General features: G+C 47.2%; 1 protein-coding gene across 17 annotated transcripts in view; it reads right to left on the bottom strand.

The window, feature by feature from the left end:
- DLG1 (discs large MAGUK scaffold protein 1) overlaps positions 1-25,638 on the bottom strand; it is an 890,153-nt gene that overhangs the window by 504,335 nt on the left and 360,180 nt on the right. For 13 of the 17 annotated variants that reach the window (XM_029615884.1, XM_029615888.1, XM_029615886.1 and 10 more), the window contains one exon: positions 1,931-1,984. The exons of the other annotated variants lie outside the window; for them this stretch is intronic. In XM_029615884.1, the coding sequence (XP_029471744.1) occupies positions 1,931-1,984 (54 nt within the window). The remainder of the gene's footprint in view (positions 1-1,930; positions 1,985-25,638) is intronic. 17 annotated transcript variants of the gene reach the window in all.

Raw genomic sequence — 25,638 nt, 5'->3', positions numbered from 1 at the left:
TAAAGACACATCACAAGGCTTGGAAGTGGTGGCGGATAGCTATCCATCGTAGCTGCCATGTCTCCCCCTTCTTATCGCTGGTAGACAATAACTTTCTTCCCTGCTAAGGGTGAAGTGTCTTTAAGCAGTGGGCAGCTAGTGATCTGCGGCTCCTTTGGCAAATGGAGGACGAGGACAGTATTACTATCTATTCTTTTCAGCAATTGCAAACACAATGGGCGATCCCTTCCACATAGTTTTTCGCATACCTTCAGGCCCGTCATTACTGTTACCAAATTTGCGAGAGGGATCCGGGTCAGCTTACCCTGTCGGGCGTGGAGGACTCTATGATACTCCCCTGCATTTTAACAAAATCAAGGTGTGGCTGTATCAGTTGAAGGCCACTCTACCCGCTACTCATCTCTCCCAGCTGGTGATTAGGTGGCAGAACAATTTAGGGGAGCCCATAACAGTTGAGATTTTAAAGAGGGCCTTCTCAGAAGTGGGGAGGCAGTTCCCCTCAGTGACAATTCGAGAGACTCAATTCAAGCTCCTTCACCGCACATCTCTCCAGTGCCAGGGATGCGGACAGAAGTCTGTGGCCTTCGGATATGTGTCTCAAATATGGCACTCAGGTGGGCAGTCTTTGTCATATGTTCCTCTGGCTGCACAAAACTGGGTGACTTTTGGTCAAGTCAGAGGTCTGATGGAGCAGTTCTGGGATGTACGATCCCTTGGTACTGGACTTTGTTCTATCTACATTTATTGCAGGAGAATGAAAAGCTCCCCAGAGGAGGTCTCCGGTATATCTGCCTAGCCCTCGTACCAGCGAAAAAACAGGTTCTACTGACTTGGAATTCAGACCTGTCACCCACTACCCAAGCCTGGAAGGGCGTAATGCAGCAGACGGCCCGAATGGAACTCTTGCGGCAACACTCTAACTCTCACCCGAAAATCCATATTGCTTTAAGACGTTACTTTAGACTGTGGGAACATACGCTTCAATTTTTGTAAGCTCTCCTGCTCCTGTGTGGTATGGGCACCTGGGGTATGTGCGGTGTGTGTGTGTGTGTGTGTGTGGGGGGGGGGGAGAAAATTGTGAAAAACCCTGGATCGGTAGGCAAGCTGTTTACGGTTAACTGTTAGCCTGTTCAAGTTCGTTATACTGTCTTTTTGTTTGTATGGCAGTTGGACACTTCTAATATGTTTGTATATGTTCATCCTGCCTTGATCCCAATAAAAGATAATATTAAAAAAAATAATAATATTCTTAAGAGGCACTTCAATTTGATGTGTCCTCTTCAAGCAATTCAGTGCATAGATGCCAACTTAATAAGGTACTACTTTTTGCTATCAACTGCATGACGAACATATAAAATACACTGAAAAAAATGTTTAAAAAAAAAATGTTGGCACACAGTGGCTGGAGCAGACTTCCAGGGTCACACGTCTACTCCCAATTTCTCTTCAGTGTCATCAGTTTTGCCGACCCTCAAACATTTCAGATCTTGGGAAACATTACTCAACAATGTATAGTTGTAACTACAAGATGATCATCTTTGTAGAACTGAAGGTGCTTGGCCAGTTTCTGATATTTTTTCAGAATTATTCTGTAGTGTAAAAGTCACAGGGCTGACAAAGTAATTCCAGCAGTGAAATGATCCAACAAGTTCTGGTAAATGCAGTAAGTTCTATCCCATTTCATGACTTTAATTCATGACATTTTTGTATGTTGTACTACAGCTTACAATATTTCAAAATTTACATTTTACTAAAAATAAAAGACAGCAGAATACACAGCAATTTTAAAATCTCCATATAACTTGGCCACCATGAGAATGAATAATCACTCATTTCTCAACCAAAGAAAGAATTTTTAATACAGCTGAAAATGTACCACTTTTGTTCAGCATTGGAAAGCATGAAACATTTTCACTTTAAATTCACTTACATATGTTGGTGTATCCAAGTTATCTGCGTTTACTACCACTGGAGGAGGATTTGCCTTCAAAAAAAAAAAAGGCATAACAGATCAGTATAAGGCACATGAAGTGCTAAGGAAATTAACTAGTGAATTCCTGATCCTATTCAGCCACATAATTTAGTTGAGCTGGCCAAACTAAAATGCTATTTATTGTATCTATTATTTTTTAAACCGCACTTTCAGGAAGGAGGTGTCAACTACTGTTAAAAAAAAAAAAGTTCTTTATAGTATTAGTCATGTCACATTACTAATCCAGTTTCTTTTGCTCTGGTCTTTTGATGTTGCAGGTTTCTTTGTGGCACGATATTGTTAGAAGACGCATCAGCAATACACTATAATTTAGAGTGCTTCCTCTGGTCTAGATCAAAGTAAAGGTCAAAAACTAAATTATGAAAGTTTCAATACACATATGCCACTTTAAAATAATTTTATGTAATGGCTTGTTTTCAGAATTTAGTGTGGCATCCTGCTTTTTAACCCAAAAGGCAGTCAAAACAAACTGGAACTCCATGTACATGAATATTCCCATGAAAAAAAGTTAGTAATTTAATATACAAGCAAAACTCATGCAAATTAGTTTGGAATGTAATAACAAGTCAACACTGCTTTAGTTAGAATGGGCAAAATGATGATATGATGGGAAATGGAAGAAAAACAGGATAGTAAAATTTCTTCTCTGTGAATGAGATAAATTGCACATCACAAAGAAACCAATTTTTCTAAAAGGAAAATAAAAACCCTCATTCTAATATACTACTTAAAGACATATCTATCAAATAATTTGATAAAATGAGGCCATATAAATACAGCCTTTGTTCATCATGCTATATTCTTTCCTTCCTTCCTTTCACTTAGTAATATAAAACTTTTCAGGTGACTTTTCACAATTTCTCTCATATGTTAGGCATATGTATTGAAATTATATCAAATACAAGCACCAAAAATTACCATCCCTATAACTTTAGATGCCATATTTTACAAGCAAAATTATAATTTTCAGTGTGAGCTTAAGACTTCCTTCTTCTCAATCAATCTTAAGAGTTTTTATAAAGCAAAACATATGAACAGACATTCAAAAGGATCACTAACCAATACAGCAACTTAAATATTATGGATTCCATGCAAAAATCCAAACAACCCTCAATTGTATGGAGAGAAAGTTTGTCTGTGAGCAGATGATGCTAAGATTTGCAATAGAGCAAACATGCCTGAAGAAAAAGATGGTATGATAAGTGATTTAAGAAAGTTTTAGTAGTAGCCAACTGCTTGGCAGCTAAATTTCGATTCTAAAAAATGCAGAGGCATAATTAGTAGGGAAAAGGAAGGGATTATGCCGTTCTACAGGTAAATTGGTGAGATCTCACCTGAAGGTAGTGTATCCAGTTCTGGAGGTCATGCCTCCAGAAGGGCAGAGTGTGAAGGTAGTCCACAGAAGGGCTACCAAAATGATGGGGTCTGCAGCAAAGCTCTATTAGATTAAACTCTTTGGAACTCCATACCAACGGATCTAAGACAGGAACCCTGCTTACTGGCATTCAGAAAAAGACTCAAAACATGGCTTTTCAAACAAGCCTTCCCAGACTCAGGTTAAACCCAATTCTCTCCAACATTAAACCTCCAAGCAACAATTTTCTTTTTACAACCATCCTGGCAACCTACCCTAAGCATTATCAACATCCAGAATTTTCATTATTTCTGATCTCTTCCTTATTGTTAAAAACTACATTTATTTGAATTGATCAATTCATTGTAAATCACACACTTCCCTTTTTGGAAAGTCTACCATTTTACGGGTTAATATACTATGTTAAAGTTACTATCTTTTCTTCTTCTTGCTCCTAGTTGTACAACTCCTTGTTTTATTGTAACTGCATCTATACTATGTTTAGTACATATTATCTCGTTCTCTGTTACGGTTATCACCCCATTGTTTATTGTAAACCGGCTTGATGTGACATTTTCACGAATGCCGGTATAGAAAAAATCTAAATAAATAAATAAATAAATAAATCAAAGGCTCTAAATATGTTGACAGGTGAGAAGATAGGGGCATGCAAATAACCTGAAAACACAATACATAAGAGGTAAGCCTTTTTCAATGAAAGGGAAGTTACAGAATATGAAGCCCAGGGTGGTAGTTTCAAGAATAATGTCAGAAATTTCTATTCACAGAAAGGATGCTGGATGCCTCCCCAGAGTAGTTGGTAAAGGCTAAAACATTAACAGACTTTAAGAGAGCGTGCGATAAGTACAATTAGAGTTTAGAAACATAGAAACATCGAAATGACGCCAGAAGACGACCAATCGGCCCATCCAGTCTGCCAAGCAAGCTTCACACTTCTTTTTTTCTCATACTTATCTGTTTTTCTTGGCTCCTAGTAACCTTTGGTTCTATTTCCCTTTCACCCCCACCATTAATGCAGACAGCAGTGATGGAGCTGCATCCAAGTGAAATATCAAGCTTGATTAGTTAAGGGTAGTAACTGCCGCAATAAGCAAGCTACACCCATACTTATTTGTTTACCCAGACTATGTTATTCAGCCCTTATTGGTTGTTTTACTTCTCCCCTGCCATTGAAGCAGAGAGCTATGCTGGATATGTATTGAAAGTGAAGTGTTGGTCTTCCTCCCCTGCCGTTGAAGCAGAGAGCTATGCTGGATATGCGTGAACTATTAGTTTTACTTCTCCCCTGCCGTTGAAGCAGAGAGCTATGCTGGATATGCGTGAAGTATTAGTTTTACTTCTCCCCTGCCGTTGAAGCAGAGAGCTATGCTGGATATGTATTGAAAGTGAAGTAAGCATTGAAAGCCACATTATCTATCAACAAATATTGAATAAGCCTAATAATTGGTAATACCTATAGCTTATGAACTCTTCATTAATTTTCATACTCTTGCCCACCCGTTTTTTTTGTTTTTTTTTAATTTGGAGATGGCAGCCCTCCATCCTTCCGCTCTGTGAAGGTGGAACACCAATCACTGGCATCCCGCTCCGTGAATGCCTCTGTGGCTACTGCCGCTTCGTGCAGTGTTTTGCTGCCTCCTCTTTATACACTTCCTCTAGACCTGATGGATCCACAGTGTTTATCCCACGCCCCTTTGAAGTCCTTCACAGATTTAGACTTCACCACTTCCTCCGGAAGGGCATTCCAGGCATCCACCACTCTCTCCGTGAAGAAATATTTCCTGACATTGGTTCTTAGTCTTCCTCCCTGGAGCCTCAGCTCGTGACCTCTGGTTCTGCTGATTTTTTTCTAACAGAAAAGGTTTGTCGTTGTCTTTGGATCGTTAAAGTTTTTCAAGTATCTGAAGGTCTGAACCATATCACCCCTGCTCCTCCTTTCCTCCAGGGTGTACATATTTAGATTCTTCAATCTCTCTTCGTATGACATCCGATGAAGACCCTCCACCTTTCTGGTCGCTCTTCTCTATACCGCTTCCATCTTGTCTCTGTCTCTTTGTAGATACGGTCTCCAGAACTGAACACAGTACTCCAGGTGAGGCCTCACCAAGGACCTGTATAAGGGGATAATCACTTCCCTTTTCTTACTCGATATTCCTCTCTCTATGCAGCCCAGCATTCTTCTGGCTTTTGCTATCGCATTGTCGCATTGTTTCAAAGACTTCATATCATTAAGACACTATAACCCCATGGTCCCTCTCCTGCTCCGTGCACATCAGTCTTCCCCCCCCCCCCCAATCGAATACAGTTCATTTGGATTTCCACTCCCCATATGCATGACTTTGCACTTCTTGGTTTTGAATCTCAGCTGCCATATCTTCGACCACTCTTCCAGTTTCCTTAAATCCCGTCTCATTCTCTCCACTCCTTCTGGCGTGTCCACTCTGTTGCAGATCTTAGTGTCGGCCGCAAAAAGACAAATCTTACCTTCTATCCCGTCCGCAATGTCGCTCACAAAGATATTGAACAGGACCGGTCCCCAACACCGATCCTTGCGGTACACCACTTAAAACTGCTCTCTCTTCAGAGAGAGTTCCATTTACCATCACACATTGTCTTCTGTCAGTCAACCAGTTTGCAATCCAGGTCACCACCTCGGCACTCACTCCTAAGCTTCTCGTTTTATTCACCAGTCTCCTGTGCGGAACCGTATCAAAAGCTTTGCTGAAATCTAAGTAGATGACATCGAGTGCTCTTCCTTGATCCAATTCCTTGGTTACCCAGTCAAAAAAGTCAATCAGATTTGTCTGACAGGATCTTCCCCTGGTGAATCCATGCTGCCTCTGGTCCAGCAATTCTCCGGACTGTAGATAGTTCACTATTCTCTCTTTCAACAGTGACTTTTCCCACCACCGATGTGAGGCTAACCGGTCTGTAGTTACCAGCCTCCTCTCTGTTCCCACTCTTGTGAAGCGGGACCACCACCGCTCTTCTCCAATCACTCGGCACCACTCCCGTTTCTAGGGATCTATTGAACAGGTCACACAGCAGACCCGCCAGCACATCTCTGAGCTCCATCAGTATCCTTGGATGAATCCCATCAGGTCCCATGGCTTTGTCCACTTTCAGATTCTTTAGCTCTTCCCATACATTTTCTACCGTAAAAGGATTTTCTTCTATTCCACTTCCTTCCAGTTTCTTGTTGTGTAGAGATGGTCCTTCTCCAGGGTCTTCTTTAGTGAACACAGAACTGAAGTATTCATTTAATATTTCTGCCATTTCTTTGTCACTCTCCACGCATTGATCATTTCCACCTTTCAATTTCACTATACCACTTTGAACTTTTCTCTTTTCACTGATGTATCTGAAAAATGTTTTGTTACCATTCTTTATCTCCTTGGCAATCCTCTCTTCCGCTTGACTTTTTGCCGACTTTATTAATTTCTTCGTCTCCCTCAGTTGACTCAAATATTGTTCTTTGTGCTCATCCCTTTGGGATCTTTTATATTTCTTGAACGCTGTTCTTTTAGCCTTAATTTTGTCAGCCACCTCCTTTGAGAACCAAATAGGTTTCATTTTTCTTTTGCTTTTTTTTACATTTCTAACATATAGAGTAGTTGCCTTGGTAATTGCTCCTTTTAGATTGGTCCACTGCTGATCCACATCTCTCTCGTTCTCCCAGCCTTTTAGTTCTTCCTCTAGGTACTTCCCCATTTCTTCAAAGTCCGTGTTTTTGAACTGTAAAACTCGGGTCTTTGTGCTTCTTTTCCATATTTTTTTAGTGATATTAAACCATACCGTTTGATGATCACTGGTGCTGAGGTGGGCGCCCACCTGGACATCAAAGACATTATCTCCATTAGTGAGCACTAAGTCGAGTATAGTTCCTTCTCTAATGGGTTCATTTACCATTTGTTTGAACAAAGTTATTTGCATGGCATCCACTATCGTTCTACTATTTTTAGATTCTGCAGATGGGATTTTCCAGTCTACATCTGGCATATTAAAGTCACCAACGATCACCACTTCTCCCTTCTTTCCTATCTTAAGGATGTCTTCAACCAGGTCTCTGTCCAGCTCTTCTTTTTGGTTTGGAGGCCTGTAAACCACTCCAATATAAATGGATGCTCCGTCATCTTTTTTTAGGTCGACCCATAGTGCTTTTTCATTGCCCCAACTTCCTTGCAGCTCAGATGCTTGGATATTGTTTCTGACATAAAGAGCCACACCACCCCCTTTTCTATCCACTCTGTCCTTCCTTAACAAGTTATAGCCTGGTATTGCTGTATCCCAATCATGAGATTCTGTGAACCATGTTTCTGTGATAGCAACAATGTCCAATTTTGCCTCCGTCATTAGGGCCTGCAGATCTGGGATTTTATTTCCCAAACTATGAGCATTTGTGGTCATAGCTTTCCAGGTTCCCTCTTTAAGGTTATAGCTTTTCCTGGACTCCTTATGAGACTTTAGTTGAGATTTGTTATTCACTTCACTCTTTCCTTTTGCAGTTTTGCCACTGATAATTGCAGTTATTTTTATTTACTTATTTATATATAATTATTTACCCTATGCCCTCTAGCAGCACATGTTCAGTGTTTAAGTGCCATATTTGTATGATTAAAAAAGAAAACTATTGGGGCCATCAGAATAAGTAAAAATTTCTTATATTCTAGCAGAAATGCTAGCAAAAAAAGTGGTCATGCTTCATGGCTGGCAGCTGGAATATATATCGTTGTATTGTGCACAGGAATAACTGGGCAAACTGGATGGGTCAACTGGTCTTTTCCTGTCATCTATGTTACTATAAACATGCCCCTTACTCAAACGTGACCACACATTATATGAAACAAATCTTTAGAGCCTTTCATATTGTAAAAGGTTGCTTTTTGTGTAAAGCCCAAGCTAAACAATATGATATGCCTATCCAGGTTCTATTCATGCACAAAACGGTTTATGTACATTAATATTTTGTTTCAAATTAGACTTAAAAGCCTGGGCTCATATTTCTAATCTATGAATATGATCAAATTATCTGGAAATATTTTTCCCAAAGTATGCTTTCTCAGGCTAGGGAGACAAAACAACTGTACCATGGAGATTTCTCTGTATAATTTTTTCATTCATATGAATATTGCAACATACAGGCCAGAGAGCAGGAAGGCTCTTAGTGTGTTAATATTACAGCCATTTAATCATTTATCCTACAAGTGACAATTTGAAGAATGATCCAATTAAGAACTGTTGTACAATGACTTCTAAAACTTAGTAAACAAATAAAAAGATAAATATGTATCTATAAGAGGGTGGCAGTGACTAAATCAAAAGTTTTATAGTATATTTCCAATATAGTTCAATTTAGCTATATAGTTTAGAGATCAGAATAGACAAAAGATGTTGTATTGTGCAAATAGAAGCTATTTTAGAATATAATGAGAATAAGAAAAATGTAACTTGCTCAAGACACTACTGTTAGACTTTATGGCTCCATGGACGAGATAAAATGTAATGAGGAAGGATGCTGAAGTCTAAACATTGTTTAGGTATGCAAATTACAACTATATCATGGTTGAAAAATTAATTATATTTTGTAGAAAATAGATAATGAGAACTTAGGCCATGCTGACCTATTGAATGATCATGACCTAAGACTTTTTGTTGAATCATGCTATTTTAGAATATAGCAAGGAAGGGATATGATAGTGTCAATAGGCAGCAGCAACTGTATAGACTGTGGGCAAAGAGGTACTTATCTCTTAACTACCATGTTGATATGTATGATTATATATTTACTTTGAGTCCAATTTAAATAAACAGAATTAAAAGCGGTCATCCAAAATGACATAAGTAACCTCAAAGATTTAGTTTTCAAATGGATTTCACATGTAAAAATAGCATGTACACACATATGCTATTTTATAACCTTGGAGATTATACCTGCATTTTCAGTTTTGTATACATTTTACTGGAGGAAAAAGGGGAAATCTAAGAGCATGCCAGGGAAGGGTTCAGAAGTACATGTAACAGATGCTGTTTTGTAAGAGATATAGCAAATGTTGCTTACCTGTAACAGGTATTCTCACAAGACAGCAGGATGTTAGTCCTCACATATAGGTGACATCAGTGGATGGAGCCCTGTTACGGAAAACATTTCTGTCAAAGTTTCTATAAAGCTTTGACTGACACTGGCAAACTGAGTGCACTGAGCATGCTCAGCCTGCAATTATCCCTGTGACCACAGGTGTCTCCCCCCTCAGTCTCGTCTTATAGCAAAAAGCGCAAGTGAAACTAAAATAATAAAACGTATGTAGACCCAACTCCGCGGGGTAGCGGGTGGGTTTCGTGAGGACTACCATCCTGCTGTCCTGTGAGAACACCTGTTACAGGTAAGCAACATTTGCTTTCTCACAGGACAAGCAGGATGGTAGTCCTCACATATGGGTGAGTACCGAGCTGAGGATGTTCGAGATTGCACTAAATGCACCCAAAGACGTGCAAAAGGCGCAACGACAGGGATGGAATTTGGTAAGGAGGGCATCCTAAAAACCCTTAACAGGTTGGTGGAAGGATGTTGGGTAGTTAAACCGAATAGAAGATGAGTAGACTGACTGGCCAAATATGGAAGCATGCTGGCCAGTCTTATCTAAGCAATAATGGGCTGCGAAGGTATGGAGAGAGCTCCAGGTCGCAGCCTTACAAATATGTACAAGCGGCACCGGCCGAAGGTAAGCTATTGAGGCTGGTACGGCCCTAACGGAGTGTGGTTACACATGGTGTTGAGGTGAAATGCCTGCTCATTGGTAAGAAAAAGATACAGACAGTCAATTAGGAGGAAAAGGTCTGTTTGCCCACTGGAACTCACAGCTTGGCTTTTGCCACAGAAGGAAAGAGTTAGGTGTAATTCCTATGGCGTGTAGTGCGGTCTAGATAGAATGCAAGTGCACTTTTACAGTCCAAGGAGTGGAAAACCTTCTCGTCCTGGTGAGAGAGAGGTGTTGGGAAAAAGTGGGCAGAGTATATTCTGAGTAAGGTGAGATGCTGCATCTACCTTAAGAAGGATATGAAGTTGAATATGTAAGACCACTCGGTCACGGAGGAACGCAGGGTCGGGTGACTATGTAACAAGGTGTGGAACTCACTGACCCTGTAGGCAGAAGTGATGACTACGAGGGAAAGAATTTCCCATGCCAGACTGTTAAGTGACAGGAATGGAAAGGCTCGAACGGGGAACGTATGAGTCTTGTAAGCACTAAATATAGGCCCCATTCCGTAACCAGTAAAAATAGAGGCGGCTTAATCAGTGGTAACCCATGGTAAACTCACTCAGAAGGGGTTGAACCGTTAATCGGGTATCCCCACTCCCAAGTGGTACGCCAATTGGAACCGAGGTGTACCCATGTAGAGGATGTCTGGGGAGCAGAATCTGAGGGAGTAAGAGAAAAGAGTGGTGTAGAAAAAAAGGGGGTAATACAGTTTTGTATGCGCCATGTGGTAAATCATGCCATTTTGAATGGTAAGATTTATGTGTGGAAGGTTTTTGTGACGCTACCAGTACCTGAGAACATCAGTGAGTCCATGATATGTATGATTATATATTTGAGAACCCTGGTTCTCAACCGAACTAAGGAAACTCAAACAGGATCTACAACACAAAGAACAACGCTGGCGGAAAGATTCCTCCCCTTCCTCACTTGCTTCGTACAAAACTGCAATGAGCTACTATAGGACATCCATTACCCGCACCAAACGAGATTTCTACGCCAAAAAAATACACGGCTTCTTATATGACCCTAAAACTCTGTTCTCATATGTAGCTGCCCTTACCACACCTATGCCCCTCACCATCCCAGAAGAAGAAGCCCAGAACAAATCTACAGAGTTGGCTATCTTTTTTGATAACAAAATCAAAAACCTTCTTGCCCCCCTGGCTTCAACTAACATGGCTCCAAACCCTTCGCAACCATTAAGCCTCGCAACTAATAACCCTCCACCAAATATCCACAGACCGTCACTAGAAATTCTTGAACAGACATCCTCCCTGGAAATTGAATCAATAATCAAGAAAATGAAACCTTCCACTCATCCTCTGGACCAAATACCGACCAAACTACTTCTCACCATCCCTAACACCATTGCTAAACCGCTGGCAGACATCATAAATTGCTCCCTCAATCAAGGATCGGTCCCGGACTCCTTAAAAATTGCTTCACTTAAACCCTTACTTAAAAAACCCAACCTGGACCCAGCCGACCCTGCAAACTTCCGCCCCATTGCAAACCTACCTTTTATAGCCAAGCTAATGGAAAAGCTTGTCAACATCCGACTCACAGACTACCTTGACTCCCACAATATTCTCTACCCCTCTCAATTCGGATTCAGGAAACGCCTAAACACAGAATCCCTCCTTCTTTCTCTAACGGACAACATCCTGATGGGCCTTGACAAGGGACAATCTTACCTGCTAGCCCTTCTCGACATCTCTGCCGCGTTCGACACGGTAAACCACAATATCCTCATTAACCGCTTAATGGAAATAGGCATATCCGGCTCTGCACTGCTCTGGTTCACATCCTTTCTGAACAACAGACACTACAAAGTCAAAATAAATGACAAAGAATCTCACTCCATTCCATCAAACCAAGGTGTACCTCAGGGTTCGTCTCTTTCCCCTACCCTGTTCAATATATATCTACTCCCTTTATGCCAGCTACTCAATAGTCTCAATCTCACCCACTTTATATACGCGGACGATGTACAAATCATAATCCCCATTTCAGACCCCATCTCTACTCTAAATTTCTGGAACAACTGCTTACACGCCATAAACCTTCTGCTCTCGAGTCTCAATTTGGTCCTAAATACTTCCAAAACGGAACTACTGGTTATCTCCCCTTGTGACAACAACCCCCTCGCAAATAATGCTAGCATCCCATTAGCAAACCAGGTCAGAGATCTTGGGGCCACCCTTGACTCTAGAATGAATTTCAAAAAATTCATTAACGCCACAACCAAAGAATGCTTCTTCAAGCTACAGGTCCTGAAGCAACTTAGACCGCTCTTACACTTCAAGGATTTCCGTTCGGTGCTTCAAGCCATACTGTTTTCAAAGATCGACTATTGTAATGCTCTATTACTTGGTCTGCCTGCTTCGTCCACCAAACCTCTTCAGATGCTGCAAAACGCAGCGGCTAGGATCCTTACAAACACTCGTCGCAAGGACCATATCACACCAATACTAAAAATTCTACACTGGCTGCCCATCCAATATAGAATACTTTTCAAGGTTCTCACCATCATCCACAAATCAGTCTACCAGCAATCCACTCTCCAACTCACCTTCCCACTTGAATTACATACTTCCGCAAGACCGATCAGAACTGCCTACAAAGGTTCGCTCAAGGCCCCCCCCAACAAATCATCGGTCCACAACACTATTCACAAGCGAGCTCTTTCAACAGCAGGTCCACTACATTGGAATTCACTTCCACAAGACTTACGCCAAGAACAATGCCATTCAACTTTCAGAAAGAAATTGAAAACCTGGCTTTTCGCAGAAGCCTACCGCTGAAGGATCTCCTCAACCATCACTGACTCTCACTCCCCCACCCCTCCCCTATCCCTTCCCCCCACCCAACCTCACCCTTTCCTTCTCCCTCTGGACATACCAGGCTAATAACTGCCTAGGACAAACCTATGTTTTGTATCTTACAGTTTTTGTTGATTTATATATTTATCTCTCTCTAATTGTTTCTTAGTTTAAACTCTGCACTGTCTTCCATTGCCCAGGTTTTATGCTCCCTGTTTAATGTAACTTTACTTTCTACCTTGATGTTAATTGGTTTCCCCTCAGTTACATTGTAAACCGGTACGATAAGACCTAGTCTTGAGCATCGGTATAGGAAAAGAAATTAAATAAATAAATAAATAAATGATATGAGACTGACCTGTGAGAAGGCGAATTGGTTACTGCTGTGATAGATTGAGAAGTATTGGAAAGCATATACTGGTCTCAGCCAGGACGTGGGTCTAAAAAACAGTGAACCCCGTCCAGGTGCAGCATAATAAGAGTGCTGGCTATGAGAGGCATCAAAAGAGACACATATAAGAGGCCTTTGTTGCAGCAAAGGCGTCCATGGGAACGCATTTGAGACATGTGTAGGGAATAGAACCTGTCCACTGTATGATTCGATTCAGACGCAGAGGGCAAGGTCGGTTGACCTCAGCGCTAGAAGATTTTTCTCGCTACACATGTAGTCCAAGACCATCCGGAGAGGATGGAAACCTATATGGAGAAGGTCTGCTAATGCGTTCAGTAAGTCTGTTATATAAGTGGCCCGGGGATGCATGAAGTGAGCAAGGGCCAAGGGTAGAGCTGTGCAGCTTCCTAGCAGAGCAGCTAAGAGGTTGTGCGTGCTTGTGTGTTGGAAATACCACATTGTCACTATGCTGTCTGTCTGTATGCACAAATGTTTATTGCAGAGGTAGTATTGTAAGGCTTAAAGGCATAACTCATGGCTCGAAGCTCCAGGAAGTTGATGTGAAATGTAGAGATTACTTACCTGATAATCTCGTTTTCCTTAGTGCATGCAGATGGACTCAAAACAAGTGGGTATAGCGTGCTCGTGCTAGCAGTTGGAGACGGATCTGACGTCAGCACGGGTACATATACCCCCGCAGGAAGTGCAGCAACTCAGTAATCTTCCTTGCAAAAGCTTTATGGCTATCTGTGTGACTGATCGATTAAATGAACATGATTACCCTGACCGATTGATAGTAGCTGGAGACCGCCAGTGTTCTCAACCGGAAGGCGTCGACACCCGGCAGGGTGGATGCCCTATATAGGAAAACATGGCTTACCGTGAGTCGGGGAATCCCCATGTATACCGGCAGCCGGGCGGGATGCTGAGTCCATCTGCATACACTAAGGAAAACGAGATTATCTCTACATTTCCTAGCGTGTAGCAGATGGATTCAAAACAAATGGGATGTACAAAAGCTACTCCCGGACTGGGCGGGAGGCTGCCCGAGGTCTGTGTAGGACTGCCCTCGCAAATGCTGTGTCCTCCCTGGCCTGGACGTCCAGACGATAGAATCTGGAGAAGGTATGGAGGGAGGACCTCGTTGCCGCTTTACATATCTCTGCCGGCGACAACATCCTAGTTTCTCCAGGAGGCCGCCTGCGCTCTGGTAGAGTGAGCCTTGACCCGTAGAGGTGGTTTCCCGCTTCTACGTAAGCCGCCTTGATAACTTCTTTGATCCAGCGGGCAATGGTTACCGTGAAGCCGCTTCCCCTTGCTTCTTCCCGCTGTGAAGGACGAACAGGTGGTCCGTCTTTCGTACCGCTTCCGACATTTCCAGGTATCGGGACAGCAGCCTGCCGATGTCGAGATGGCGCAGTATTCAACCATCTTCCGACTTCTTCAAACCTTCCGTGGTTGGCAAGGATATGGTTTGGTTAAGGTGGAAGTGTGAGACTACTTTGGGTAAGAAGGAAGGAACCGTGCGAAGATGGATAGCCTCTGGAGTGATTCTGAGAAATGGATCACGGCAGGACAGTGCTTGTAGCTCTGAGATGCGGCGTGCTGAGCATACGGCCAGCAAGAACACCATCTTCAAGGTTAACAAACGGAGGGACAGGCCTCGAGGGGGTCTGAAGGCGGGTCCCGCTAGAAATTCCAAAACTAAGTTGAGGTTCCACAGGGGCACTGGCTACTCCAGTGGCGGGCGAATGTGCTTGACTCCTTTCAGGAAACATGAAACGTCTGGGTGTGTGGCAATGCTGTTGCCCTCACTCCTGGGACCATAGCAGGATAGCGCTGCCACCTGAACCTTGATGGAATTGAGGGACAAACCCTTCTGAAGTCCATCTTGCAGGAAATCCAAAATGATAGGGATTTTGGCGGCATGTGGATTGGTGCTGTGAGTGTCGCACCAGGCTTCAAATACCCTCCAGATCCTTATATATGTAAGTGATGTGGAGAACTTGCGTGCTCGGAGGAGTGTATCTATTACCGGCCCCGCATATCCCCTTTTCTTCAGTCTAGCCCTCTCAATGGCCAGACCGTAAGAGAGAATTGAGCTGGATCCTCGTGGAGGATGGGACCTTGCCGCAGCAGGTCCCTGTGTGGGGGCAGGGGTAGTGGATTCCCTGCCAGCAGTCTTCTCATGTCTGCGTACCAGGGTCTTCTTGGCCAGTCCGGGGCCACTAGAAGAACTAGGCCTCTGTGTCGCTGAATCTTGTGTATAATGGCGCCCAGCAGGGGCCATGGAGGAAAAGCATATAGCAGAATCCCGAGGCCATGGTTGTACTAGAGCGTCGATCCCGTGGAAGAGAGGATCTCGTCTGCGACTGAAGTATCTGGGTACTTGAGCGTTGGACCTGTCCGCTAGTAGGTCCATGCCCGGAGTCCCCCACTGATCCACAATCATTTGGAAAGCTGTGGGCGACAGCTGCCATTCCCCCGGGTTTAGGCTTTCTCTGCTAAGGAAGTCTGCCGTGGTGTTGTCCTTCCCGGCGATGTGGATGGCGGAGATGTCCTGAAGATTCGCCTCCGCCCAAGCCATCAGGGGGGCTATTTCTAAGGATATCTGTCGGTTTCTGGTTCCGCCCTGTCGGTTGATGTATGCCACCGTGGTGGCGTTGTCCGACATCACTCTGACTGCTCTGTTTCGAAGTCTGTGGGCAAATTGCAGGCAGGCTAACCTGACCGCCCGTGCCTCTAGTCGGTTGATGTTCCACCCCGACTCTTCTCTGTTCCACCGCCCCTGGGCGGTTAGCTCTTCGCAGTGTGCTCCCCAGCCGCTCAGGCTGGCATCTGTAGTGAGCAGGGTCCAGGTTGGGGAGGACATCCTTGATCCCCGGCTCATGTGGCCGGGCTGCAGCCACCACCGTAACTGATTCCGTACTCTGGCTGGTAGAGGTAGATGCACGGAGTAGTTCCGTAATCATGGGCGCCACCGAGATAGGGCGGCGCGCTGTAACGGTCTCATATGGGCCCGTGCCCATGGTATCACTTCCAAAGTGGAGGCCATTAGGCCGAGGACCTGTAGGTAATCCCAAGCTGTGGGCCGAGCGGTGCTTAGCAGATTCTGCAAGCGATCCCGGAGTTTCGATTTCCTCCTGGAGGTCAGGCTGATCTTGTCTTCCTGAGTGTCGAATCGGACACCTAGGTAATTCCAGCGACTGCGAAGGCTGTAGGGAACTCTTGTGTATGTTGACTACCCATCCTAGGCTTTCCAGAAGAGATATAACTCTGTTGGTTGCCTGGTGGCTCTCCTCCGGTGACTTTGCCCTGATCAGCCAATCGTCTAGATAGGGATGGACGAGAATGCATTCCTTCCTGAGTGACACCGCCACCACTACTACTACCTTGGTAAAGGTCCGTGGTGCGGTGGCTAACCCGAAGGGTAGAGCCCGGAACTGAAAGTGCTGATCCAGGACTTTGAAGCGTAAGTAACGCTGGTGATCACGATGAATTGGGATATGTAGATAGGCCTCTGAGAGATCCAAGGATGTGAGATACTCCCCTGGCTGTATTGCACTTCGGACGGACCGCAGAGTTTCCATGCGAAATCTTGGGACCCGTAAGTGCTGGTTGACAGACTTGAGGTCCAGGACGGGTCTGAAGGTGCCCCCCTTCTTGGGGACAATGACATAAATGGAGTAATGCCCAGAATTTATGTCCCATGCAGGCACTGGGATTATGGCTTTTAGGGACAGGAGTCACTCCAAGGTAGCTGCCAGCTCCGCCCTCTTGAGGGGCGGACAAGGCGATTCCACAAACTTGTCCAGAGGGAGATGAAGGAAGTCTAGGTAATACCCTTCCCGGACAATGGCGAGGACCCACTGGTCCGAAGTAATCTCGACACACCTGCGGTAAAATAGGGTTAGCCTGCCCCCTATGGCTTCTTCCCCCAGATGGGTCGGCTGATTCTCATTGTGGGGTGCGGCCGGGACCCGACCCCAAGCCGGTTCCCCTCTTGTTGTGCCTGGTCCGAAAGGACTGGTTCCTGGTCTGAGAACGAGGTGCTTGGTAGCGAGTTCTGTAAGGATTGAAGCGTTGAGAGCTTCTACCTCTGGATGGTCTAGGAAAAGGGCGCTGGGTCCTCCTTGACCTGTCTTCCGGTAGACGGGGTAATGGAGATGCGCCCCATTTATTAGCCAATTTCTCGAGGTCACTGCCTAACAGGAGGGATCCCTTAAAGGGCATTCTCGTGAGGCGAGTCTTGGAGGAGGAGTCGGCCGACCAATTACGTAGCCAGAGGTGTCTTCTGGCTGCCACTGAGGATGATACTCCTTTGGCTGCTGTACGAATTAGGTCGGAGGCAGCGTCAGTGAGGAACGAGAGGGCTGATTCCATTTCTTCTCCCAAGGTGTTGTTCCTGGCTTGTGATAAGCAGGAGCGCGTCATCACGGTGCAGCAGTTCGCAAATCGTAGGGACATGGCTGCCACCTCAAAGACTTGTTTCAGAATGGCATCCATGCGCCGGTCATGTGCATCCTTGAGGGCCGCCCCTCCCTCCACCGGAATGGTGGTGCGCTTCACAATTGCGCTAACTATGGCGTCTACCATCGGGCACGCCAGCAACTCCTTGGTTGCCGGGTCTAGGGGGTACATGCTAGACAAAGCCCGACCCCCTTTGGCGCATTCCACTCCAGATCGATTAGGTGCTGTGCTGCTTGTAGGAGGGCAAAATGGTGAGCCGTTGGACGCAGGCCCTCTAGCAGGGGGTTCATTCTGGGTTCCCCTGGGGTGCCCTGGCCCGGGATAGCCAGTTCCGACAGGCATTGAGAGAACAGGTCTGGAAGATCCTCCTTAGGAAAGAAGCGTCTCATGGTTCGATATGGTTCTATCCCCGAGGGGAATTCTCCCTCCCCGGGGGGCTCGCCATCTTCCTCAGTGTAATCAGAGTCCCCATAAGTGGGGCTTCCGGGTGGCGGGTGGCCATGCGTAGGTCTTGAGGGTCCCGGGGCAGGGTCATTCGGTATGTATGGGTCCGGTCAGGGATCAGACTGCATCTTGACGAAGGCATGAATCCCCTTGAATAATTCCACCCAGGAGAGGGAAGCAGGTTCTAGCCGTAGGGGCACCAGGTCTGTGGGGTTCCCTGGCTGCTCACCGCGGCCTGCTAGGTTCAGGGTGTTCCCTGAGGAACTGGCAGTCAAACTGGGCTGAGACCGACCCTGGCCTGGAACTCCCAGGGCCTCTTCACATTGGGCACATAGGGAGTCTGTTTCCTCGCTCTGTGTGGCTCTGAGGTGGCATGCTGAGCAGAGGCCTAGAGCTCTTATGCCTGAGTCTGGAGGTGCCGGCTCTGCGGCCGCATGGGCTCTCTTACACTCCATCGCATCTGAGCTCCTATCAATGAGCGCCTATAAGTGTGCGCTTATCAACGTGCGCCTACACGTATTAATGTGCGCCTGTGAACTATCAACGTGCGCGTATCGATATGCGCCTATGAACGTGCGCGTATCAATGTGCGCGTATGAGCATGCGCCTATCAACGTGCGCCTATCACCAGCAATGGGCGCCCAAATCGTTTCGGGCGCCTAACATACGTGCCCGTCGTCCCGCTTAGATCGAGGCGGCGAACCAGGGCTGGCGAGCAGGCAAAATGGCGACCTCCTTGGCAGGCTGCCACATAGGCAGACCCTGCTAATCCTCGCTCTTCGGAGACCAGTAAAGTAAAGATGTACACCTTACCTGATCTTCGGCGCTTCCCGGCTGCGACCCGGGCGGCCTCCGGCTGCGGGGGTAGAGGGTGATTACCGTCACCGCCGCGCTTGAGAAAGTGCACCCGCTGCCTCTAAGCCGCGCCCGAAACTCTTCTCGCTCGGGGGCCAAGTCCTCACCGGGACCGAGGCTGCCTCTATGCCGCGCCCGAGCCCTTCTCACTCGGGGGCTAGGTCCCTGCCGCGATCCGGCCACCGGACCGAGGCACTCACCTCCGAGAGACCACGGAAATCACCTCGGGAATCTTAACTGGGGAAGGGACCCGAGGGTATCACCGCAGGAGTGCGGGGCTCGTCTTCAGGTAGGATTTCTTCTAAGAAATTTAGTCGTTATAATTTGGAAAAACGCTCAGCGAGCGTAAGGTAGCTCCAAACTGCTTTGTAGACGTAAATTACTGAGTTGCTGCACTTCCTGCGGGGGTTTATGTACCCGTGCTGACGTCAGATCCGTCTCCAACTGCTAGCACGAGCACGCTATACCCACTTGTTTTGAGTCCATCTGCTACACGCTAGGAAACTCTGCATGTAGCGGAATAGACTCATATTGGGTTGAGAAGATGTTAGTTCAAACTCTGCATCCCTGAGTAAATGCGAGCACGAGTAGGACCAGCCTAGGTTTTGGTTCTAGATCTGCAATATGGATCAGGGACGAAAGCTATTCAACAGCTTAGATCCACTGATAATTGAAATTTCACTGAATCTTAACTCATAGCAAATCTGGACCTATGAGTAAAGTGCATGGTGAAAAAATCCCGTGGCCCAGCAATGAAAGAATTGAGGGGCTGAGGTTATGTTGTATGCGCGCAGAGACATATAGGAATTTTTCAGAATGTCTGCGCGGTTGTTGGACAGGAAGTTCGTTGTGACTGTGGTGTCCAGAAGAGTTCTATATGGGATTTATGGTAGTTAACAGCAATCCCAGGTAGCAGATTTATAGTGAGTCGTGAAGAAGATAGAGCTCCTTGCTTGGATTGACTGTTGTTATGCAGCTGTCCATGCAAGGAAAAGCATGAATGATGTTTTACTCCGTAGAGAAACAGCAGTCACTGCTAGTGACTTAATGAAATACCCAAGTTGCCGAAGCTGGTGCAACCGGCAGAGCTTGGGATTGTAATATTGTTGACTCACCATTAAGCACATAGAAAGATTAGAGGAGAGGCAACCTACTTACTGTGGTATGGAAGTATGGTGACGAGAGACACCATTTTACCTATCCCTTCTGAAGAAATGGTGAGATTACTTACCTGATAATCTCGTTTTCCTTAGTGTAGACAGATGGACTCAGAACAAGTGGGTATAGTGTGCTCGTGCTAGCAGTTGGAGACGGATCTGACGTCAGCACGGGTACATATACCCCCACAGGAAGTGAAGCTCTTCAGTAATCTTCCTTGCAAAAGCTGTTATGGATATATGTTTACTGACGATGAATGAAATAGTGAAAACAGGATTCCCCTGACCGATTGATAGTAGCTGGAGACCGCCAGCATTCCCAACCGGAAGGCGTCGACACCTGGTAGAGTGGACGCACTCATGTAAGAAGTGATAAGGCTTACCTTGAATCGGTGAAACCAATGTATACAGGCAGCTGGGCGGGATGCTGAGTCCATCTGTCTACACTAAGGAAAACGAGATTATCAGGTAAGTAATCTCACCATTTCCTGTCATGTAGCCAGATGGACTCAGAACAAGTGGGATGTACAAAAGCTTTACTCCCGGACTGGGCGGGAGGCTGCCTGAGGACCGTGTAAGACTGCCCTCGCAAGTGCTGTGTCCTCCCTGTCCTGGACATCCAGACGGTAGAACCTGGAGAAGGTATGGAGGGAGGACCACGTCGCCGCTTTACAGATTTCTGCAGGTGACAACATCCTAGATTCTGCCCAAGATGCTGCTTGGGCTCTGGTAGAATGGGCCTTGACTTGTAGAGGCGGTGACTTCCCGGCCTCTACGTAGGCCGCTCTGATGACTTCTTTAATCTAGCGGGCGATGGTGGGCCGAGAAGCTGCTTCTCCTTGTTTCTTCCCGCTGTGAAGTACGAACAGATGGTCAGTCTTTCGTACTGTTTCTGTCATTTCCAGATATCTGGGCAGCAATCTGCCGATGTCGAGATGGCGTAGCAAACGCCCTTCTTCTGATTTCTTCAAACCCGCCGTGGTAGGCAGGGATATGGTTTGGTTGAGGTGAAATTGTGAGACTAACTTAGGCAAGAAGGATGGAACCATGCGAAGATGGATAGCCTCTGGAGTGATTCTGAGAAAGGGATCACGGCAAGACAGTGCTTGTAGCTCTGAGATGCGGCGTGCTGAACATACAGCCAGCAAGAACACCATCTTCAAAGTGAGAGAACGGAGAGACAGGCCCCGAAGGGGTCTGAAGGTGGATCCCGCGAGGAAATCCAAAACTATGTTGAGGTTCCACAAAGGCACTGGCCACTTCAGAGGCGGACGAATGTGCTTGACTCCTTTCAGGAAGCGAGAAACATCTGGGTGCATGGCAATGGTCTTGCCATCCCTCCTGGGACCGTAGCAAGACAGCGCAGCCACCTGAACCTTGATGGAGCTGAGGGAGAGACCCTTCTGAAGTCCATCCTGCAGGAAATCCAAAACAATAGGGATTGTGGTTGCATGCGGATTGGTGCCGTGAGTGTCGCACCAGTCTTCAAACACTCTCCAGATCCTGACATAGGTGAGGGATGTGGAAAACTTGCGAGCTCGGAGGAGTGTATCTATCACTGGCTCCGAGTAACCTCTTTTCTTCAGTCTAGCCCTCTCAATGGCCAGACCGTAAGAGAGAATTGAGCTGGATCCTCGTGAAGGATGGGACCTTGACGTAGCAGGTCCCTGAGAGGAGGCAGGGGAATGGGCTCCCCTGCCAGTAGTCTTCTCATGTCCGCGTACCAGGGTCTTCTTGGCCAATCTGGTGCCACTAGAAAAACTAGGCCCCGGTGCTTCTGAATCTTGTGGATGATGGCGCCCAGCAGAGGCCACAGAGGAAAAGTGTATAGCAGAGTCCCTGGAGGCCATGGCTGAACCAGGGCGTCGATCCCGTGTGAGAACGGGTCTCGCCTGCGGCTGAAGTATCTGGGTACTTGAGCATTGGACCTGTCCGCTAGTAAGTCCATGTCCGAAATCCCCCAGTGATCCACAATCATCTGGGAGACTGAGGGCGACAGCTGCCATTCCCCCGGATTTAGGCTTTCTCTGCTGAGGAAGTCTGCCGTGGTGTTGTCCTTCCCGACAATGTGGACGGCGGAGATGTCCTGAAGATTCGCCTCTGCTTAAGCCATCAGCGGGGCTATCTCTACGGACACCTGTCGGCTTCTAGTTCCGCCCTGACGGTTGATGTATGCCACCGTGGTGGCGTTGTCGGACATCGCTCTGACTGCCCGATTCCGCAGTCTGTGGGCAAACTGCAGGCAGGCTAACCGACTGCTCGTGCCTCTAGATGGTTGATGTTCCACCCCGACTCTTCTCTGTTCCACCGCCCTTGTGCGGTGAGTTCTTCGCAGTGTGCTCCCCAGCCACTCAGGCTGGCATCTGTGGTGAGCAGAGTCCACATGGGGGAGGACATCTTCGACCCCCTGCTCGTGTGGTTGGACCGCAACCACCATCGTAACTGGGTCCTCACTCTGGCCGGCAGATGCAGGTGCGTGGAATAATTCCGGAAGCGGGGGCTCCAGGGAGAGAGCAGGGAGTGTTGTAGAGGCCTCATATGGGCCCTTGCCCAGGGCACCACTTCCAGGGTGGAGGCCATGAGGCCGAGAACCTGCAGATAATCCCAAGCTATGGGCCGGCTGGCTCCCATCAAGGACCAGAGACGCGTCTGAAGTTTTAACCTTCTCTTGGTAGTGAGACTGACTGTGTCTGCCTGGGTGTCAAACTGTACTCCCAGGTATTCCAGTGATTGGGAAGGCTGTAGGCAACTCTTGTTGAGGTTGACTACCCATCCCAGACTTTCCAGAAGGGCGATCACTCTGTTGGTTGCCCGATGGCTCTCCTCCCGTGATTTCGCCCTGATCAGCCAATCGTCCAGGTAGGGATGGACGAGGATTCCTTCCCGTCTGAGCGCCGCTGCTACCACTACGACCACCTTGGTGAAGGTCTGCGGCGACGTGGCTAACCCGAAGGGCAGAGCCTGGAATTGGAAGTGGCGTCCCAGAACCTTGAATCGTAGGTAGCGCTGATGATCCGGATGGATCGGGATATGCAGGTAGGCTTCTGACAAGTCTAAGACCGTGAAGAATTCTCCTGGCTGGACTGCGGTCTTGACTGAGCACAGTTTCCATGCGAAACCTCGGGACCCTTAAGTATCGATTGACTGACTTGAGGTCCAACACGTGCTGGAAAGTGCCCTCTTTCTTGGCTACCATGAAATAAATGGAATAGTGTCCAGAATTCATTTCCCATGCAGGTACTGGGATGATGGCTTTCAAGGACAGGAGCCTCGCCAGGGTAGCTTCCAAGGCTCCCTTCTTGTGTATGGGACACGAAGATTCCACAAACCTGTCCGGAGGGAGATGATGAAAGTCCAGATAATACCCCTCTCGGATGACGGCGAGGACCTACTGGTCCGACGTTATCTCGACCCATCTGGGGTAGAAGAGGGTTAACCTGCCCCCTATAGCTCCGTCCCCCGGATGGATCGGTGGATTCTCATTGGGAGGCGCGGCCGGGCCCTGAACCCGAGCCGGCTCCCCTCTTCTGCTGTTTGGGCCAAAAGGACTGGTTCCTGGCCTGAGGACGAGGTGCCTGGTAGCGAACCCTATAGGGAATGAAGCGTTGGGAGCTTCTGCCTCTGGATGGCCTCAGAAAGGCGTGCTGGTTTCTTCTGAACCTGTCTTCCGGCAGTCGAGGTATTGGAGAGGCACCCCATGTGCTGGCTAGTTTATCTAGGTCGCTGCCGAACAGGAAAGAACCCCTAAAGGGCATTCTGGTGAGGCGTGTCTTTGAAGGAGCATCGGCTGACCAATTCCGTATCCAGAGCTGCCTCCTGGCAGCCACAGAAGATGAGATCCCCTTGGCTGTTGTACGGACTAGGTCGGATGCAGCATCCGTGAGGAACGAGAGAGCGGACTCCATGTCTGCTGCCAGAGCATTGTTCCTGACCTGTGATAAACAGGAACGCGTCACCACTGTGCAGCAGGTTGCGATTCGCAAAGACAGAGCTGCTACCTCAAATGTTTGTTTCAGGATGGCGTCCAGTCGCCGGTCGTGAGGTTCCTTGAGGGCCGCCCCCCCCTCAACTGGAATGGTAGTGTGCTTGACCACCGCGCTAACCAAGGCGTCCACCTGAGGGCACGCCAGCATCTCCTTGATGGCCGGATCCAGGGGGTACATGCCTATCAGGCCCCGACCCCCTTTAAATGAGGCCGCAGGTGCAGCCCATTCCAGATCTATTAGTTGCTGTGCGGCTTACAAGAAGGGAAAATGGCGGGCTGTAGGACGAAGACCTTCCAGCAGAGGGTTCTGTGTAGATGGCACCGTAGTGCTGGGGCCTGAAATATCCAACTCTGCCAGGCACTGAGATACTAGGTCGGAGAGATCTTCCTTGGGGAAGAACCGCCTCATGGTTCGATATGGCTCAATCCCCGAGGGAAGTTCCCCCTCCTCGGAGGGCTCTGATTCGGTCTCCGAGACATCAGGGTCCGCCTGAACCGGACTGCCCAGAGGCGGGTGTGCTTGCCCACGAGAAGGGCGCGAAGGTCCAGGGGCAGGATCCGCTGGAGCAGCCACAGGAGCAGCAGCAACAGCAGGGCCTGGACGGGAAGCTGATTGCATCTGTACAAAGGCATGGATCCCCTTAAAGAGATCCACCCAGGAAATGGAGGTGGTCTCAAGTCTACAGGGAACCAGGTCCCCCGGTATCCCAGGTTGTTCGAGACTACCCGCGAGATCCGGGGTGGCCCCTGGGGAACTGTCAACAAACCTCGGTTGAGACTGGTCCTGGCCCGAGGCTCCCACTGCCTCCTCACATTGGGCACAAAGGGAGTCTGGCTCCTCGCTGTGCGTGGCCCTAAGCTGGCATGCTGAGCAGAGGCCGAGGGCTTTCACGCCGGAATCAGGAGGCGGCGTCGCCAGAGACGCCGGGGCGTCAGAATGTTCCATCGCTGAAAAAATATGCGCTCAAGAATATGCGGCAGCAATATGCGCTCAATACAATATGCGCTCAATACAATAGGCGCTCAACAATATGCGGCAGCTATTTGCGCTCAATACAATATGTGCTCAATACAATATGCGCTCAATAATATGCGGCAGCTATATACGCTCAATACAATATGCGCTCAATACAATATGCGCTCAATAATATGCAGCAGCTATATACGCGTAATACAATATGCACTCAATAATATGCGGCAGCAATATACGCTTAATACAATATGCGCTCAATAATATGCGGTCAGTAAAATACACTAAATGGTAGACAACATACGCTCCAAATATGCGCTCAATACGATACAGGCGCCTATCATGGGCGCTCAATACCTGAACAAGGCCGACAAAATGGCGAACTCCGTGGCGTGCCGGATACAGGCAATGCCGCCGA

Source organism: Rhinatrema bivittatum, chromosome 9, assembly GCF_901001135.1.
Source record: "Rhinatrema bivittatum chromosome 9, aRhiBiv1.1, whole genome shotgun sequence".
NCBI classification, from domain to species: domain Eukaryota; kingdom Metazoa; phylum Chordata; class Amphibia; order Gymnophiona; family Rhinatrematidae; genus Rhinatrema; species Rhinatrema bivittatum.
Note: the sequence above shows the minus strand (reverse complement) of the source record. Positions and strands in the feature narration are given on the sequence as shown.